The 20,076-nt window shown below is 59.8% G+C and overlaps 1 protein-coding gene across 1 annotated transcript; it reads left to right on the plus strand.

Annotated features, from left to right (window-relative positions):
• The first annotated feature begins 199 nt into the window (after positions 1-199).
• SLC5A5 (solute carrier family 5 member 5) lies at positions 200-13,783 on the plus strand. Its single transcript, XM_065422132.1, has 15 exons — positions 200-571; positions 3,378-3,443; positions 3,834-3,885; positions 4,343-4,410; positions 5,015-5,169; positions 5,659-5,799; positions 7,869-7,998; positions 8,644-8,732; positions 9,306-9,418; positions 9,702-9,772; positions 10,648-10,734; positions 11,062-11,267; positions 12,001-12,104; positions 12,962-13,071; positions 13,568-13,783. Exons 1-15 carry the CDS (start codon positions 200-202, stop codon positions 13,781-13,783), a joined length of 1,980 nt encoding a protein of 659 aa, XP_065278204.1.
• The last annotated feature ends 6,293 nt before the right edge of the window (positions 13,784-20,076 follow it).

The following is a 20,076-nucleotide window of genomic DNA, read 5'->3' on the forward strand; positions in this document are numbered from 1 at the left end:
AGTTGTCTGTCTGTCTGTGGCCCTATCTAGGCGCGTTCCAAGCTGACCCTGCTTTGCTAGCCGAGCTCTCGGGTGGCTGTATTGGGCCAGCAAGTTACCGCACAGGGCCCCATTGCAGGACTAGCTGCTGCTACCAGTTGATTTGCTTGTGGGGGGAAGATTGTGGGGCTGAGGTCTGGGCGTGCCTGAGGCTGGACCGATGTCCCAGGTGGGCAGCATGGAGGTTTTCAAACCGGAGATGCTAACGTTCAACCTCTGGGACTACGGAGTATTTGGTCTGATGCTCCTGATCTCCACGGGGATCGGGCTTTTCTACGCCCTCTGCAAAGGCGGGCAGAAGACCAGCGACGACTTCTTCACGGGGGGGCGCCAGATGTCGGCCGTGCCTGTGGGGCTCTCGCTCTCCGCCAGCTTCATGTCGGCCATCCAGGTGCTGGGTGTGCCCGCGGAGGCCTACCGCTATGGCATAAAGTTCCTGTGGATGTGCCTGGGGCAGCTGCTCAACACCCTGCTGACTGCCTACCTCTTCCTGCCCGTCTTCTACCGCCTGGGGCTGACCAGCACCTACGAGGTAAGGGAGCCTGGTGGGACACAGGAGAGAGGCCTGGGCAGACAAGGTGGGTTTGTTCAGGGCCACGCTCGGTGCTTGTGAATTTGAGGGGCTGCTAGGATTGGCGAGGGGCATTTATGGGGCAGCAGGAGCTGGGCAACCTTCCCCTACACAGGAACACAGCTCTGGTGGTGCCCCTCAGTCCCGACCCGCAGCCCCCCGCTAGCCCAGCCCTGTGGCTCTGCTGACCTCATTCTCCTAGTTGCTGAGTGGGAAAGGTCAGGAATCGCCTGCTGTCTGCTGGCCATGCAGTCTTATCATTGCAAACGCCATGGATAACAGGAGCTGATAAATCCCCTGTCCCCAGATCTCAGGGTGCCGGGGGTGGGGGCTGAGGGGGGTGTCAAAGGGGGCCCCCTGGGATCACAGTATTTCCCCTCTCCTCTTTCAGCCTGAGAGGCAAGAGGGGGCAGATGTGGTTAGAACAGGGGACTAGGAGTCTGGTGTCTGAGTGCCGAGGGCCTGGCCCCGGAGAGCAGCTGCCTGAATTCCTGGCCCTGCTATTATCCCTGACAAACTCCAGGGCTCCTCACTGGGCTTCCGGGGAGTGCAGCTGCCGGGACCCACACAGGAGCCCCCCCGCCGGTGGGGAGAGGGCTGAGGTCAGGCGGTGCATGCTCCCTCAAAGGGCTGGGGAAGGAGGGGGCGCACTGATCGCCTTCCAGAGCTGGGTGGGTGCAGATCGCTGCTTCCCCAGAGCTTGGAGCTCTCTGGCCACCCGTCTCTAGCTACGTGACTTGTTCCCCTCGACCACTGGCTCCAGTCTGGGGGAGCGGATGGGGAGGGTCCCGAATCAGAGCCCCAGACCCAAAACAAGTCAGCTTTGGGGCGTTCGGATCCCAGCAGAGGTTCCCCCATCCAAGAAGAACATGGCACCCTGGTGCCAAACCAGAAAGGGCTCCGGTAACTGTATGGCCTGCGGGCAAGCGGGCGTGGCACCAGAGGGTGAAAACTCCCGGGACGCTTGAGTTGTTGGCACCGACGCGCAAACTCCGCCAGAGCTGCCCTGGAGCTAAAACTGAGGTCGGAGAAGTGAAAACAACCATGAGTGGCTGGGCTGCTGGGAGCTGCAAAGCATTCTGGGAACCAGCCCAAGCCCCTGAGGCTGACTCTGACTGTTCCCGAGTCTGGGGGGTGCTCGGAGCTGGGGCTTTGTTCCACTCCAGTTCTGCGCTGCCTGCCTGGCTGCACGCTGCCTGCGCTGTTCTTCATCCCTTTACCCCCCCCACCCCCCCACCCCTGACAAGTCTCGAAGCTCGGTGCCAGCCTGTGAATGAGCCTCTCTCATACCCTGGGCTCTCCACGCCCAGTCTGCAGGCACCACAGGCTTTGGGGAGCTGCCCGGCTGCCTGACCACCCTGGAGGAGGCAGCCCTGGGGGGCTCAGGGGTCACTCAGTGCTCCGGGTGCTTTATTCTGTGTCTGGTTCCCACTGGCGGAGCATAACAACCAAAGCTTTCCCGTGCCATGCTCAGACTCTGTCTGGGAAGCTCAGCCCTTAAAGGCCCAGGCCCCAGGATCACAGGCCCTGCTGGCCAAGTGCCTCATCTGAAGCCCTGGCGTGGATTCCTGCTCTTGGCTCGCTGGAGCATGTGCTGGGACGTGTGTTAGCTGCGTCTCTGAGTGGTGTTAACAGCACGTCCCAGGAGAGGGGGCATTAGCGAGCCATGCAGTGACGCGCAAGGCGGAGAGCTGGAGCCACCTGCGAGGGGCAGCGGTCTCTGTGGAACCCGAGCACTGCAGCTCCTATGCTATTTCTTGGGGCGTGGGGGTGGGGGTCCTGGAAGGAGGCCTTGTGGTTCAGATGCTGTCGGGGGGCTCGGGAGATCTGGGAGTTCCTGGCTCTGCCCCAGACCCCCTTCCTCTCTTGTTGCCTCAGTTTCTCCTTTGTCCAATGAGGCTGATGTCATGTCCCTGCCCTGCTGGGGAGCTGTGAGGACAAATGCATTGGTGGGGGAGCCCCTAGTTCTAGTCCTGGGACTGGAGTGCTGCCTGCCCCGGAGCATCCCCCACGGAACAGCGAAGGAATTCGGGTGCCCGATTACCATGAAACCGAATGGGATCTGGGAGCCTGAATCCCGCTCTTTGCCTTAAGCCACGGTGCCCGGGACCGGCTCTGCTCAGGGACGTTCTCCCCCTACTCACGCCCATTTATGCTCCGAGGCCCATTCGCTGTGTGGCAGTGGAAAGGCGGCTGCTCCCCAGAGCGCCAGGGGCCCCCCTCTCTGTCCCCCCCCACACTCTCTGGCTGGTGACCCCACGGCGTCCTTGGGCAGCCAAGCCCCAGGGGCGCTGGGTCTGTGTACTGGAGCCCCTGAGTGGCCAATGCTAATCTAATCGGAGGGGTCAGAGCTGTGGTTTGAACTCTGCTCTGTCCGAGGTTGTTACCCTCCAACCCAGCACTGCTGTAAATCGGGGGGGGGGGGGGGGAGAGCTGCTCTGCAAGGAGCAAAGGGGTTTGCAATTCTGCACCTGTGCAAGGTGTTGGGGGGAGGGGAGGGGGCTGCACCGACAGGCTGAGACAAACCACTGCAAAGGAAGGGAACGGGTTAGATCGAGTCCCTTGAGGAACCGGACTCCTCCACGACCCTCAGCAGCGGCTGGAGGCGCCTGTCCCGGCGGGCTCGTGCTGTGGGTAGCCAGGCGAGGCTGGGGAACTGCCCTGAGATGTGTTGGCTTGCTGAGCCCCCTCCCGTGGAGGAGATGAGCAAAGAGCTCAGCATTCCCCCCCCATATCTCCCCCCCCCCCCCCCCGTTCTCTCTTGCAGTACCTGGAGCTGAGATTCAGCAGGAAGGTTCGTCTGTGCGGGACCATCCAGTACGTCATTGCCACGGTGCGTAGTCCGGGGATCTGGCGGGGGCGGAGTGGTGTGTCTGGGGGTGGGGGCTGCACAGGCAGAACGGGCTAAGGACATTGATTCCACGTGGACAGACGGTGGGGTCTGAGCAGACACCTCTGCCGGGGTCTGAGCTACAGGATCCTAGTGGGTAGGGCACAGAGCAGGGAGCCAGAGCCCGGGGGAGTCTAGCCATGGGGCAGGTCGTGTCCCGCTGGGGGGTGCCCACGTGAACGGCGTGAGAGTCGAGCTGGGCCTCCTCCAGTCCTGGTCCCCATTGTCTGACTCCCCCATGGCCGTCCCACTGGGGGCTGCGCTCTTGTTGCCAGGGGCTTGGCATGCTCTGTGCTGACGGTGGGGTTGGGTCGCTGTTTGTTCCGCCTGCAGATGCTGTACACGGGGATAGTCATCTACGCCCCAGCGCTGATCCTCAACCAAGGTACGTCCCAGGCCCCCCGGTAGCGAAGCCTGGAAAGGGGCCTGGCCGGTGTTCTTTAGTATTTCTGTTCCCATAGCGCCCAGGCGTGGCCCAGCCCCCCATCGCGCCGGCTGCTGCCCTCTGGGTCCTGCCCCAAGCAGCTTACAATCAAAGCCCTTCCTCTATTGCCTTTGCTGCGGCTGCAGGGGCTTTGTCCTCCCAGCCCCCGATTCCCACTGGCCCCATTGACTCCCGTGGAGCTCTGGCCGCTGTACACCAGCTGGGGATCCGTCCCGTTATCTCTTGTGAGCCGCTGTCTGACCCAGCTGCAAACTTTGGGCCTAGAGCTGACCCAGGCCCCGAAGTTTCTGTGTGGGGGGAAGATCGGGAGTTCTGTGCCGGGCCCGTCTCCCTGTGAGCCGCACGGCTGGGTCAGGGAATGTCTCCCCTTAGTTGACTGGCTGCTTCTTTGGTTTAGTGACAGGGCTGGATATCTGGGCGTCTCTTCTCTCCACTGGAGCCATCTGCACCTTCTACACCACCATAGTGAGTACCAGCCCCCCACTGCTGGCACGTGTCCTCCAGCTGTTCGCCTGGTTCCAGCAGAGATCACAGAGACGAGTGGGATGGGGCTCGCCTGGGGTATCCTTGCACTGTGTCCAATGCAAAGGCTCCATCCTGGGGCCCCCATCCTGTGCCCTGCGGGTCCCTTCCACAATCTGCTGGCAGGTCAAACCAGCGATGACAGGAGGGGAATATTAGCTCGCTGAGCCATGTCCCTACCCTGGTTGGGACAAGCTCACCCTTGGGGCCAGGGCAAATCAGTATTGCTTCACTTTTAATATGGAGATATCCCTATCTCATAGAACTGGAAGGGACCTTGAAAGGTCATCGAGTCCAGCCCCCTGCCTTCACTAGCAGGACCAAGTACTGATTTTTGCCCCAGATCCCTAAGTGGCCCCCTCAAGGATTGAACTCACAACCCTGGGTTTAGCAGGCCAATGCTCAAACCACTGAGCTATCCCTCCCCCCCATTGACGTCAGTGGATCTCTGATTTGCTCCAGCCCAGGCTCTGGCCCCTGGGGGCTTTGTGATGTCACTTTCGTACTGGCTGCCCAGGGCACTGACCCTCCTCTTCTCCCTCTGCAGGGTGGGATGAAGGCCGTCATCTGGACAGATGTGTTCCAGGTGTTGGTGATGCTCTCTGGATTCATCGCCATCTTGATCCAGGGGACGCTGCTGGTGGGCGGCCCCAGCGCAGCCCTGGAGATCGCGTCCAACCACTCCAGGGTCAACCTGGCTGAGTATGTGCCTTTCCCAGCATGGGTCTTTCCCACCAGAAACCCACTAACTCTGGGACACACCGACCCCTACCTCCAGGTCCCACTCCCCTCCCAGGGCTGGGAAGAGAACCCAGGAATCCTGGCTCCCAGTGGTGTCCTCGCGGAGCAGGGCTGCTGTCTGCCCCAGGGCTTTTCCCAGCCAGTTTTCATTTTTAGTGGGGTGATTCTCTGGGCTGGCAGTCTGTGTCCCACACAGGATATTCCCACAGCAACGCGGTGTGACCCTTCCCGGCCATTCATTGTACCATGACAGCACCGAAATGCCAGCCCATGACACTGAGATGTCCCAGCATGACTGGGGTGGGAGGTGGAATTGCCAAGATGGTAGCCTGGGCCCCTCAGCCCCCCAACCCCACACATTTATGGGGCTGGGTAAATAGTCTGTGTTGGGAGACTCTCCCCCTGTGTGACTGGCTCAGTCTGTGTCTCGCCCTCCCCTTCTGCCTGCAGCTTCAACCCAGACCCCAGGAGCCGCTACACCTTCTGGACCTTCACCTTTGGGGGCACCCTGGTGTGGCTCTCCATGTACGGCGTGAACCAGGCCCAGGTCCAGCGCTACGTGGCCTGCAAGACGGAGAATGAGGCAAAACTGTGAGTCCCCACTGCCTAGGGGAGGGAAACTGAGGCAGGGTTTCGCTTCCTAGGGAAGCGAGAGCCTGGCTGCTGGGGAACTCAGCACAGAGGGATGGAGGAAGGGGAACCCTGGTTGAGTCCCCTCACGGTGGCTGTGGCCAGTGCTGGAGGCTGCAGGGTTATGATCCAGTGTTGCCACGTAAAACTGCACATACAGAGCAGGTAGGAATAGAACCCTTGATCTTCGGTTCCAACGGCACGAGCCGCTATCCCCTGACCGGTGCTGTTGCCTCCTGGCTGGCATGGGAAGCCCAGGGTGCGGGTGGGAAGAAGGTGCCCTCGTCCCTCCTGATCCACCGCTGTGCTGGGGGGCGATTCGTCCAGGATTTATTGGCTCATGCAGGCTACTATCTGCCCCGACGCCGGTATCTCTAATATCAACATGGCAGCTGCCACGCAGCCTTACGCGCCTTCCCCCTCCTCCTGTGTGAGTCTATAGACACAAGCCATGATCCGTCAGCCACCGATAACCCACCCTGGCCTCCTCCAGTGCTCTGATAATGGCCAGGGGAGACTTTAGCTGCCCCACCCGGCTGGCCGTGCCAGCGCTGAGACCAGCCCGCACGTATTTATCGGTGGCCGAGGTTGTGCCTGTTCCAAGAACCTCGTTTTGTGCAGGGGCAGAAAACCAGCAGAGATTAAAGCTCTTGGCCGCAGCGATATCTTGTGGCAGTGAGTTCCCCAGGCCATTGCAGTAAAGGATGAACTGTGACCATGGGGACTTGCTGGCTTGGGGTGGGGCTTAGTGAGGAGCCACTTGGGTGATGGGGAAAGGAGGTGGGGGAGAGGCCTGGCGTTTCCCCTGCGGCCAGGGCTGAGGTTTGCATGGGGTGGGGGTGAGGCTGGAGCTTTGTCAGGCTCTGAGTGGGCAGTTGGGGGGGATTGCGGAGAGGAAAGTGTCCGAGCTCACCAGGGCGAAGTGTGGGAGCCAAGAGGGGATTTGCCCAGCCAGAGGGCCAGGGGAAGGATTGTTCCTGGCTCAAGGGTCAGGGTCAGGGTCAGGGTTAGGGTTAGGGTCAGGGTCAGGGTTATGCTGAACAGGGAGCCGCTGGGCATGGCTCTGCCAGGAACTGGAACTGGCTTTTGCTGAGTAATTGTGACCCTGCAGCTCTGGGTTGTCCCGCAGACCGTTAGGACGTGTGTTCCCATGTAGCTGTGTCCCATCCCGGGGTCTCCCAGGGACCAGGCCAGTGGCAGGAAGCCGTCGATGAATCCAGAGCCTGGAAGGCTACAAGTAGCTACCGCAGATCTCTGGGGGAAGCAGGCGCCAGGGGACAGGAGACCGTTGTTCTCTGCAAAGCCAGCCCCAGCCCCTGGATTCCTCCCGGTCCCTGCAGCTGGGCCTTGCGTTAGAGGGGATCTCGCCGTGAGCCCCCCGGGCTGTGGGCCAAGCCCTCTGGGATCACTCTGAGCTCTGCGCGGCATGGGGCAGCCGAGGGGCTCTGCTCAGTGCGGCGAGGTGAGGGCTCTCCTTGGAGGTCGGGATCCCGCCCTCGAGCTGGGGCACGTTTTGGGGAGAGCAAGCGGAGCCCTGTGCTGAGGAGGGCAAGGCCAGATACAGGCCCGACCTGCTGTGCCCGGGCCCTGCCCTCCAGAGGTGCGGAGCCCCTGGGGCGCCCACTGGCTTTGGCTGGCATGGGGGTGCTCTGCCCCTCTGCAGATCAGGCCTGGGGCGTCTCAAAGCAGGCTAGCCCCCCCAAAGCACCAGGCTCTGTCGGCTCTAGTGCCCCGTCTGGGTCAGGGTGAGGAGGGCACATTGCCGGGGGCCCCTACAACGGAACCTCTGGGAGTTAGGCACCCAAGTCCCATTGAAATGGGGCACCTCCCTCCCAGCCTGAGGGCCTGGGAAGCTTGCCCTGCCTCTGCCGGAGTGTGGGGGGGGGGACACGGACCACTGGGGCTGCTGACGCAGCACAACGGTGGGTCTGCCCCGGCTCGGCGGAGGGGAAAGCCGGCTCCTGGCCGGACGTCACCGTGCGGTGTTGGCTCTGTCCCGGTTGTGATCTCTGCTGCCCGTGTGTTCGTAGTGCTCTGCTGGTCAATCAAGTGGGCCTCTTCTTCATCGTCTCCAGCGCGGTGGGCTGTGGCATTGTGATGTTTGTGCTCTACAAGGACTGCGATCCCCTCCTGGCCGGATACATCTCTGCCCCCGACCAGGTACCTCCGCCCCCGCTGCAGGGGAGCCCTGCTCTAGTGAACCAAGGGCTGTTTGAGCAGCCAGGGGGAACTGCCCTGTTAATGACCGGGTGGAGGAGATCAAGGCAAGAGGCCAAACTGAGGGAGCTTGACCAGCCGTCTGGTGAAGCCCCTGCGTGGATCGTTCATTCTTTAGAGGCTGTGGGCAGAGCACGGGCCTGGGTTCTTTCCCCAGTTCTGGGAGGGGACTATTCCCTAGTGGTTGGAGCGTGGGACTAGGAATCAGGACACCTGGGTTCTAATCCTGGCTTGATCCGGGGTGGGTCTCTGCGCCTTTCCGTGCCTCAGTTTCCCTATCTACAAAGCAGGGCTGATGCTTTGCAAAGTGCTCCCAGGCCCTGGGATGGAAGGTGCCATGCCCGGCCCTCGGTATTATGCTGTTAACCCACTTCTCTGGGGCATCACCTTCTCTGTGTCCTGTTCGATGGGTTTAAGCTGCTCTCCGAGGAGGAGGCAGCGAGTAGGAGGAGCGGGGTCCTTTCCCCCGCCCCCCACCAGCCCGCCTTAGAAGAGGGGGTTTATTCTCACTCTGAAATAACCCCCCGGGAGCTGCCCCCTCCTCCCTGCCTCTGGCTCCTCTGTAACGTGGCCATCTCCTCCCTGCAGTACATGCCTTACATGGTCCTGGATATCTTTGAGAAGTACCCGGGCGTGCCCGGTCTCTTCCTGGCTTGTGCATACAGCGGGACCCTCAGGTAAGGGGCACAGCCCGACCCCCCCCCCCAGCAAAACAGCGCAATAGTGGCTGTAACCCTGGGCTCCGTTTGGGGGCCCAGCTATCCCACCCCCGCCCCACTCCCCTTTGTTATTCCACGGCTCGGAGCTGGCTCTGGGGTGGAGCTCGTCATCTCTTTAAACTGCCCCCCCCCCAACCGTTTGGGACAGGAAGTGAGGAGGAAAGTCGCTGTGCCCAGCTGCAGCTAAAGGGGCAGTTCCGGGTGCAGACTGGGGTCGCCGGCACTGGGGATGGATAGGACTGTGGGGCAAGTGCCCCGTATCCTGTGGCACGGGCGGTCAGCACTGGCTCCAAGGGGGAGTGCCCTTTACCGAGCCACCCACCCAGCTCCCTGTGGCACAGCGCCCCCTAGCAGCGTGCTGGGGCATGAGCACCGACCCAGAGGGGAGCGCACCCTCTACATCACGTCCCTGTTGGTCTCCCATCCAAAGATCCCCCTGGCCCAACCCCACCTAGCCTAGGAGACCGGAGGATGACTATCCCGTCAGCCCGGCGTGCATGACTCTCCCCTGCTCCCGCCCTCTCTCCCCAGCACGGCGTCCACCAGCATCAACGCCATGGCCGCCGTCACCGTGGAAGACCTGGTCAAGCCCAACATGCCCTCCCTGTCGCCGCGGAAACTCACCCTCATCTCCAAGGGACTCTGTAAGTGTGGGGCTGGAGGGGGGCGGGAGGGATCCTTGCATTTGGCTGCATGGTGACAGGGCAGCGGCACATTCGGCGTTCGGCTGCCCGGGCCCACAGCCCAGGGGTGCATTTCACCCTGGCTGCTTAGGGCTCCATGGCTAAAGGGAGGACACATCAAGGCGACCAGCTCCCCAGACCCAAGCTGCTCCCGGCCCCACCACAATGCCTCAGCCCCCTTCAGGGTGTGGGTCTGATGCGGCTGCTTCCCTGGCCTGAGGCTGTTTTTTTCTCCATTCCGCAGCGTTAATCTACGGCACCTCGTGCATCACGGTGGCTGCCTTGTCTTCCCTGCTGGGAGGCGGTGTGCTGCAGGTAAGCTCCCCCCCCACCGCCCCGCCAGATGGGGCCATGCTCCGGGGTTCTGGTTCAATATCCGCAGGGCTGTCCCTGGGCCCCGTCCAACATCCGCTGCACTGGGTCCCCCTTGCTCCGGCTCGTTTCACACGAGTCGTGGAAGAGCTGTCGAGGTGGCAATGACATAGAGGTCTGCCAGCCAAGGGGTCTATACCCTTCGCCCACCCGCTAGCCCTATGGTCCTGCTCCACCCCATCTCCCGCGGAGCATCAACCGCTCCAGCTGAAGTCAACGGAGCCTCTGAAAAGCAAGCTCCGTCCGTCTCCCATTGGGCTTCCAAAACTAGAAGCTTCCCAAAGCATTTGGGAAAACTTGGGGGCTGTGTCGGCACCGATGATGAATATATTAGTGCCAACACGCTGGAGTTTGGGCTTGTGGCTCACAGGTGCCCCTCAGTGGCAGGATCCCACAGCACTTGTTGGGTTGCAGCTACATAGCCTGGAGATGGATCAAGTTGAAACTCAAGTCCCCTCTTTGAAGTGCACGAGGTTTTTAAGGCAGGAGAGACCTGTGGCTCCTGGCCAGACCCTCCTGATGGGAGCTGGTCAAAACCGACCTGTCCGTTCCCTCGTTTCTTAACAGAAGATGAAAGTTTCCACAAAACCCAACTTTTATTTTGTGATGTTGGGGGGGGGAGGGGGAAACCACTTTTGGTTTTCCATGAAAATGGAAATTCTCTCCCGAAAACTCCTCTTTGTCGAAAAAGCTCTTTTTTTCATTTAAAAATAAAAGTTGAGATGGGAAAGTCTTGACTTGCTCTCCTCCCGGGACCCCGAGTGCCAAACCCCCTCCAGATCCCGGCTGACCCCCTCACCCCGTCTCCATCTCTCCAGGGTTCCTTCACCGTCATGGGAGTGATGAGCGGCCCTCTGCTTGGAGCCTTCATCCTTGGGATGTTCATACCCGCCTGCAACACAGTCGTAAGTCCTGCCGGGGGGAGGGGGGGAATGGAGGCTGCTTCGGTGCATCGGAAGTGGGAAGCTGGCGCTCAGACTGGCTCTGACTCGGCAGCAAAGGGAGTGGGAGATCAGGGGCATCCGTGGGCTGTAGGTGAGGTGTGGGCTGCCGGCTGCCTTGTTCGACGCCACCTGCCTGTGCCTGTCTCAGGTTGCTCCCGAGAGACACAGAAGATGCTGGCCCTAGGAGCAGGCACCCGGCTGTGTGCGTGGAGATGCCCGAGAGCCGTGGGGAGGGGGATGTCTATTTTCCAGGCTCTGGCTGAATCCTCATTTCTTTTCTGCTTCTAGGGGGTTTTTGCAGGCTTGGGGGCTGGTTTTGTCCTCTCCTTCTGGGTGGCCGTGGGGGGCACTATCTACCCACCCAGTGAGGACACCATGGGAGTGCTGCCCTACTACGGAGACTTGTGCCCGCTCTACAATGCTACCGAGGGGATCAACAGCACCATCGTCCTGGGACCCCTGCCTCCGCGGAACGTCTCTGTGCCCCTGGAGAGGTGAGGCCAGGAATGAGGGAACCAATCCAGCAGGGGCTGGCTCCCGGGCTGAATATTCCCAGGGCTGAGGGAATTGCCTGGGTCAGAGGCTGTCCAAGGAAAGAGATGAGGGCCAGCCTGTGGTTGTGAACTCTCCCAGAGCCTGGAGGTGTTCGGTTCAGACCCATTGTCCTCTAGGGTTTGAATGGTGGTGGTGGCGGGTGGTCACGAGGTTAGGGTTAGGGAGTCCGGTTTGGGGACAGAGTTGCTCCCTGAAGCTGGGCAGTGGTGCATGGGCGGAGAGCTCTGGCAGAGGGGCTTGGCTGCATGTGACGGCTCTGGTCCAGGACGGGGGTAGATCGGGTAAATAAACCAACAGAGTATGGGACACTGATTTCTCCTCCTGCAAAGCCCCGACCTCATCAGATGGGCAACTCTGTTATTGGCAGTATTTGTATTTCGCACTGATCGTGGTAGGACCTACAGACCTCATGCATGTTGGGCCACAGTGCGAGCTCAGCCCTGTCCTGAAGGCGTTCCCTTCTACGAGCCCAGAGGCACAGGGACTGAGCCAGGCCAGTGGGCTGGGGGAAGGCAGGGCAACCAATATCATAGGGGGTGAGCAATTCTCAGCCGTGGTGATCCCCAGGAATAGAACCGCCCTTGACCAGCCTAGATGTATCTGGTCATGGTTTTCTTTAGCCAATCACGATGTCCTTTCCTCTGCTTTACTACGATGTCACTTCCTTCACAGGCCGGCCATTGCCGATGACTTCTACGCCATGTCCTACCTCTACTATGGGGCTTTGGGGACGCTGTGCACCGTGGTGGTGGGGGTGCTGATAAGTTACCTGACAGGTAATGCCAGCTGCGAGGTGCCAGCCCAACCAACGGGCAGGGGTGCCATATGTTGGGTTGGCGCCTGGCATCCCATGGAGCTTGAGCCTGGGTGGAGGGCAGGAGAGAAAGGGGCAGATTTGGATGAACTAGTGAGAATGTGGCACTGGTGCAAAGGGGCAGATGAGGGCGGCGAAGGAGCAGGTTTCCCCCACGGGCTGTCCCAGCCGTGACCTCTCGCGGTAACCGGATAGTTCAGTGGCTGTGGCCAGTTCAACTATTGGCCTCTCTGCCGAGCCTGCCAACGAGTGACAATACCACAGACATGTGTCCACGGGGAGCTGGGCTGAGCCCTCCCCCAATTCATGTCCCGTAGCCCACCAGCCAGCACTCGGACAGCAGCAGCTTTGTCACCGTCGGCAGCTACGAAGGATAGGATCTGTGTCCCGTCACCCCCACGGCTGGACCCAGCCCCCATGCATGGAGAGGGTCAAACGAGCTTCTCCTGGAGTGTGGAGGCCCCGGGACAGCGAACTGACCGCAGGCCTCCGCTGGGGGAGGGAGGATACTCTTGAGATTAAACTTTGGGAGGGGGAGTCAGGACTCCTGGGTTTCATTCCCAGCTCTGTCATGGACCCGGCGTGTGACCTTGGGCAAGTCTGGGGTCTCCGTGCCTCAGTTTCCCCATCTGTGACATGGGGAGAATGCTCCCTGGCCTCATCAGTAGGTGATTCAGCGTCCACCAGGGCTGGAGGGCGTCGAAGGTGGGCAAAGGACTGGCACAGCCACTGCTCTGCCCTGTTCCATGGTGTTTTGTTTAGCCAGAGTTGTCATTAGACAGGGACTTTGCCCATCTGGTTTTCATTGTTTTTCGCTAGGTCCTACCAAGAGGAGCCAGATGCCCCGGGGAGTGCTCTGGTGGGACATTATCAAGGAGACGTCTTTGCCAGAGGGCGGGAAAAACCCCTTTGAGGACAGTCTGACCAAGGTAACGGAGTCAGGGTGGGGCCTGGGGCTCGGGGGAGGGCAGGAAGGTTCTTTGTCCCTGTTCCCTCCCAAGTTTCCGCCAGCCCAGTTGGCAACCTGGTGGCTGCCTGGGCATTTCTGGGCAAAACCGCACTTCAGTGCAAAGCAGGGAGCCAGCGCGTCCCTGGCCAGACACCAGAGCTGGGGGTCCCCAGCAGGGACCCTCCGCCTGTCCTGCAGGGCGTCTGCCCCTGGGTGTCCCAGGGCTCACTTCATGGGAGGCAGCTTTCACATGGTCTGCCTGGCTTGGGGGGCTGAGAGCGGGGTCGCCTCCCCACCCAGGAGCTGGGCTGAGCGTGTCGCTCGTGGCACACGGCACGGCTGGTTTGCTGGTAGGGCTGGTGATGGGCAGGAGGCTCGCACTGGACACGTAAGGGCGGCGGCGGGGGGGCGGGGGGGTTTCCAGCATCAGCCCCCACGTCAGCCCCACCTCCTCCATCTCCGCTCTCCCCCCGCAGGACTCGGAGGACTCCCCGACTCTGCAGGAGAAGCCGTTCAGCTCCTCCACGTTCCTGCTGGCAGGGCTCACGGGCAGCGAGGAGGCCGACCGGGCGCTGCTGGCGAAGCAGGCGGAGGCGGGCGCCTCCTCGCAGTGCGACTCCGAGGAGTTCCTCTGGCTCTGCCACCCTGTCGACACCGGCTGCTGCCACCTGCTGCGAGAGACCAACGTCTAGGGCCGGGCAGCGCCGTGGGGCTGGGCTGACGCCGCTGAGCTCCGGCCCAAAGGGGTTCAACCAGCCACGCTCACCCCAGAGCCAGCATGCGGGGAGGGGAATGAATCCAGCCCCCGCCCCAGTGAGGGAGCAATGGACAGAGCAGCCCTGGGCTGGCCAACCCCCCCAGCAAGGACATTCGGGGGGGGGTATTCTCAGCATAACCAGGTGAGCAGTTACAGCGCCCCCCGCCCTGCACTGGCCCCCTCCAGGGGGTGCCCGGGGCTCTGACTGGCCGGGCAGAGGCTGACACTGCAAAGCGGCTGCACAAAGTCACCTGGATGCTGCAGGTGCCAGCCAGGCCAAGCCCAAGTGGGTTTGGGAAGGCGGTAGCCGCACGGGGTGGCCAAGCTGCAGCCGGTGCTGAGCCCCGTGGCCGTGACAGAGCAGGGCCTTGTCTAGAGCTGCCCAGCCCCTCCTGGCTGCTAACATAGCGACAGATGGAGCCCTGGGATTTAGGTCGGTGATTTATGGGGAAACTGAGGCAGGGAGCAGGCAAGGGGCTTGGCAAGTTGGAGGAAGGGCCATAGAAAGAGCCCTGGAGTCCTGTGCTGAGCACCAGAGCAGTGCTCGCCACCTCTGCTATGTAAAGGGCACCAGGGGGAGAGCCCCGCACCGCCTGCCCCTCCCTTCAGAATCCCTGTCCCAGGCTGCCCGCGCCCTCACCTCTGCACCTGGCAGGGGATCGTCTGCGCTGTGGGTCCGATAAACCCCCGCTAGGCCAGCCCCCATGCAAATTCCGCCTCTGCCCCCCGAGCCAGGACCAGCTTCTCTGCCCCCCAGCCCCACTGCGGCAGCAACCAGCAGCTGAAGCCACCGGGCACTAAGTGCCACATCAGCTCATTTGAACCGGCGTGGGGAATGGTGTGGGGCAGGGTTAGGCTGAGCTCGGGGACAGATGGGGTCGGGTCAGCTCTGCCCTGGCCTCTCAGGCCAGCAATCCCCAACGGCGGTAAACGGGCGCTAGCCCCGCTGCTGTCCCAATGTCCAGCTGGGGCTGCGGGACGACCTCTCTCCTTGGGCAGGCTCAGGCGGCACCGGTCAGGCCCGACCTGGGGTTTTTCGGGAGTGTTTGGAGTTAACAGTGACTCGCTCCAGGCACCCTCTGGCAGCCTATCAGCCTGGCTTCAAGACTCCTGCTGCTTGCATAACTCCTCTGGGCCCGAAGAACTTTATCGACCCATCACAGACTGGACCTGCTCACAAAATAGCTTATCAGCCCACGCTCTATCTTATCAGGGGCACACAAGCGCCTGTTGACTGCAAACACCTTGCTCCAATAAAGATTGTGAAGGAAATAATGTGTGTGTGTGTACAGGAGGGGGGTAATGCTGATTCTAGCCAGAGCAGGGCCAAGGGAATCCCTATGGGGAAGGCCTTGTGGCTGAACAAACTTGCTCCTGAGGGCTGCTCCTAAGTGCTAGGAGATCTTAGGGGTCAGGCCCCCACAGCCAGCAGGGTCCCTTTGCCCCAGGCTCTGCCCCGACACGGGGAGAGACAGCTGCTGCCACAAGGCGCTGACAAGCGAGAGGAAGGAAGCAGCGTTATCCCCATTTTACAGCTAGGGAAACTGAGGCAGGTGCAGGGACTGGCTCAAGGTCACCCACCAGAGCAAGGACGTGAACCTTGATCTCCTGAGTCCTGGCTCAGGGCCTCAGCTACCAGCCCGCCCTGCTCACTCTCGCCTGGCCAGGGCGAGTGTGTTGTCCACGCTGAGGCCTCACCTGCTCTAGCCCCTGCGGTAGCTTCTGTCTTTGTGTGTGGATGGGATTTTCCTGAGCCCCTTTCGAGACGAAACCTGGCTCCAGACGGCAGGTTTGGTCCCTTCCTGGGCTGTACTCATGTCTAGATGCTGAAGCTCAATAAAGGGTTCAAGCAGCCAGCAGCTGGCCCCAATCCCCTTCCCGCTGGTTCTGTGTCCCCTCTGCTGCGGTTCCACCATGAGGAGCCCTGGCTCTTAGCTAGCAGCCGGCCGGGGCTGAAAGCACAGTGCCTCCTGGGCGATGCAGCGCCGGCAGAGGGAGAGACATCACACTAAGGCCCCTTGGTGAGGTCCCAGTTCTGGGCTGACTGGGGGCCGTGGCTGGCTGATCTCAGTTACCGCCATGCACCTGGGCTGCCCATCTAGCCAAGGCTCCTCTGGGGCCCCCTTCAACATAACATCTGGGCACTTTGCCAGCCTCAGGGTGTTTGTCCTGGCAGTGCCCCTGGGAGGCAGGCCAGTGTTCAGATGGGGAAACTGAGGCCCAAAGATGAAGCAAGTTAGCCACAGACTCTTTGGCACAGCAAGGTCCCAGGCACAGGCTGTAACCCCACTGCACTGTCTTCTGCTTCCTAGAATCGCTCAGAAATAGAAGGGCCAAAGTGCCACATCCTATGGCTTCAGCCCCAATAAGTACCACCCTGATCGGCCCCACCCCTTAGCCCAGGGTTTGCTGGGAAAGCTCATGATGCATTTCCCCCCAGGTAAGCTGTGGTGGGGTGCACGTCTGGGGCTGTTGCTTTCTGGGGCAGCGCTCACTGGCGGTGTAATAGGAGTGAATCAGCTGCGGCTCCAGGCACCAGCGCTCCAAGCGCGTGCCTGGGGCAGCAAGCCGCGGGGGGCACCCTGCCGGTCCCTGCGAGGGCGGCAGTCAGGCAGCCTTCAGCGGCATGCCTGTGGGCAGGGCCGGCTCCAGGTACCAGCTTGTCAAGCAGGTGCTTGGGGCGGCCACTCCGGAGAGGGGCGGCATGTCCAGCTATTCTGCGGCAATTCGGCGGCCGGCCCCTGGGGTGAATTACAAATCCAGAGAACTAAAAACCAGCTGTGGGCAGCAGGATCAGCCAGTAAAGCCCTGGCTGCTCGCGCCCTTGGAGGAACACCTTTCGGGGCTCACATGCGACCCATCCATGCACCCCTCAATGGTGGGGGGCAGACGGGATCCTGTGACATCCAGCACTAGCTGTGGTTTGGCAGAAGGCCCTTTGCCCCTCTAGCCTTGTCCATATGCCGCATGCACCCACCCATGCGTCAGGCGTAGCCTTTGATGTGGCCTCGACAGAATACCCAGAGGGGGGAATTCACCCTCGTGCACAGGCCCCCACCCGTGGCTGTGTATTGCATTTGGTTTATCACCAACTGGAGCCGGCTGAGTTCTGAGCTGGGGCTAAATGATCCCGCTCGTTTGGCCCTTTCCAGCCGATCCTGCTGGTACCTTTGTCAACAGCTGGCAGGTCGTTGGGAGAAACGCGTTTCAGCCTATCGATTCCTGCTGCGCCACGTCCCCTGGTTGTTGTGGGTGATGGGTCACCGAAGCCAGGCGGTGTCCAGTCAGGGAGGCTGCCACACAGCGCCGCTAATGAACTGGTTTGTGGGTGAAGCTGCTTGGTTGGATGTTTCCTTGATCCCTCGTGCGAAGGAAAACCCAACCGTGCCAATGTTCACAAGTGCAACAGGAGCACGGACATGGCTGAGTTGAACGGACATTGGCCAAGACCCTTTGCAGCTTCCCAGCAGCTCTAGGGCCCCTCTATCCACGCCGCAGACACGACTGCCGCTTTGGCTCAGAGCTGACCGCTGGGAGACCGAGTGGGCCCAAAGAGACTGGATGCAAACAGCCCTTCTCTACCCTTCGCTCCAGCTCTGCCTCTCGCATGGGACTCCGCTAAAAGTGCCTGGTGACCTATCACTGCCGTAAAGTGTCAACCGCCTGCCTCCGGTAAGTTATTGCTGGATCTGAGTAATCTGCCAGCCCCATCATTGCATAATGTTAGCACTGCCGCTTCCTGATTCTCCTCGCCCCCTCGCTCGCGTATCTCTGCTACGGATGCTCCTACATTTCTTAAGATGGGAAAACCCACCTTGTGGCAACTCCTTGATTTGTCCTTATCACAGCAGGTGAAAGGAGAAGTGATGCAAGTGTGGGACTATCAACTGCTGGGAGTCCACCCTGCTAAGTAACTAAAAGATTTGAATTCAATCTATGGGGAGCTCTGAGCTGTGATTTTATTCCACCTGCTTGATAATCTGACATTCAGAGGGCTAATCGGGACAGGTGCCTTGTCTAGCGCCGCTGGGAGCTGCATATTTAAAGTGAGCTGGAAAAGGGGTGTGGGGATTGCGTAATCTCTGACTGGGTTTTGCTAGCAGATAAAAGCTCGATAGGGCTGTGGGGTATGCCAGGCCATTGGGCAGTCAATTGCAGGCTGGAATGACCCCAAGGGGGGGCTGTTTCAAGGACAGGGAGGTCAATCATAGAACTGTCTGGGAAACACTAAACTCCCTTTTTAAAAAAAAAATGTCAACGCTGGTTTGTGTCCCAGTGTTCGACATGACTCGACTGCTCCTTTTTTAACATTTAAACAAACGTTATTGATTTAATGTTTCTGATTAATTTTTTTTAAAGGAATGAATTTGTTTTGCACATTTTTTGGACAATTTTCTGCCCCCTAAAAGGCAAAATCGACTCCAGAGTAAGATCCCAAGGGGGCACCAGCGAGCAAAGTAAGATTAAATCCAAACTATGTTATTCTTCAAAGCCCCACCTACAAAGCAAGCCCATCCATTCATGACATCAGAGTGAGACACTGCGAACAGCAGACTGTGCAGATCTCTGTCCCTTTCCTGTCTACACTACACAGCTTTTGGCAGCATGGCTGTCGCCCCAGCCATGCCGCTAAAAGTCACGCAGTGTAGCCACTGTTCTCGGCTCTCCTCCCGACAAAAAACTTCTACCCCCAACGAGCAGCGTTTGTGTTGTCGGCAGGAGCGACAACACACTGTTTACACTGGCATTTGTCGCGGCAAAACTTTTGTCTTTCGGGGCGGGGGAGGGTTAACACCTCTGAAGAACAAAAGTTTTGTCATTCAATTGCCAGTGTAGACATAGCCTTGCACTCTTTGATCAGTGGTGAAATCATTGGCATTTACCTTGTCATCACTAGGGTTCAGGGTAAACACCCCCATTGACATGAAAGGGACACCGCATCCCTCTCAGAGATACTGTTTTAAACTGGCCACAGACGGACAGCTGTCACTGCATCGGTTATATATGGGTCACACTGAAGAGGTGGTTTTTTTGCATCCACAAGAACTGGAGAGAGAGACTTTTTTTTTTTTTTTTTAACCTGAAAGCAGATTCTGAAGCAGAAAAAGCAGCCACCAGAAAGCAGCCCCGGATGAATGAACTGGGATTTCTGCAGACTTGTGCTCATTACTGAATTGTAACGTAAGCCAGGCAGGTGGCCGAGAAAGCCAATGGAGTCAGGCTGTGGCTAGTCCCCCTTCGCTTTGTTGTGGCCACCTCTAGCTCTAGGAGCTTGTGATGCTTTCACCTAAGTGCACCTGGGCTGATGAGAAACAGCCACCATGGAAAGGCAGGAAGGAAACTGGAGGAGCTGCTGACTCCGCTACAAGCTCCTTTTCCTCCCAGACACGCAGAGATGCTGCCCAGCTGCCCAGAGACTGGGTCCGTGACTGCAAAGCACCCTCCGGCCACAGTGCAGGCACCGGCTCATTTAGCGCTGGGCACTGCTACTTCAAACAGAGCTCAGCTGGGGTTCTCGAGTGACCTTTCATGCTGATCGCTCAAGCGGCTTTTCAAACATTTCTGCCGCATGATTCCATTAAATAAACCGGCCGGCTCACCCGTTGTGCTTTGCCTTTCTGGGAAAACATCAAATAGACCAAAGCTCAGCCTGGTTTAATAGCAGAGAGAGAAAAAGCCTGATCTGCAGCTGCTGCTAACCCCGGCCTCGACTCCTTCCAAACAAAGCTTTGCTGATACCCTGCAATCCTGACCCGCAGCCCCCTGCCATGCCCACTAGCTCAGTCTTAAACTCCCTACATAACACTCACAGTGCATTGCAAGCCTGGCCTGAGGCCCCCCCTTGCCAGTTCTGCCTCCTTTGAACTAAGGCCACTAAGTTACCCCAACTTGCGTGGCATCTTTGCAGCGCCAGCCATTGCCTGCTACGGCCAGCACCGAGAATGGTGAACTCCTGGCACTCGTGTATGAACTCAGATTTCAAAGAGGGTTTTTTTGGTGGGGGCGGAGGGGGAATTTGGGGTCAGTAGGGAATTGTCTGGAGGGTTTTCACCTTCCTCTGCAACAGGCGTTTGGCACCTGCTGGGATCGTCTGGGTAAGTCAATTCCCTGCCACGGCAGGGGCCTCGGGCCCTGGTGCACCTCGGGGCTTGTCTACACTTGAAATGTACCTATGCCGGCGCGAGGCATTTTCCCTTTGATGCAGAAAATCCACCTCCCCGAGAGGCG

Source organism: Emys orbicularis, chromosome 24, assembly GCF_028017835.1.
Source record: "Emys orbicularis isolate rEmyOrb1 chromosome 24, rEmyOrb1.hap1, whole genome shotgun sequence".
Taxonomy (NCBI): Eukaryota; Metazoa; Chordata; order Testudines; family Emydidae; genus Emys; species Emys orbicularis.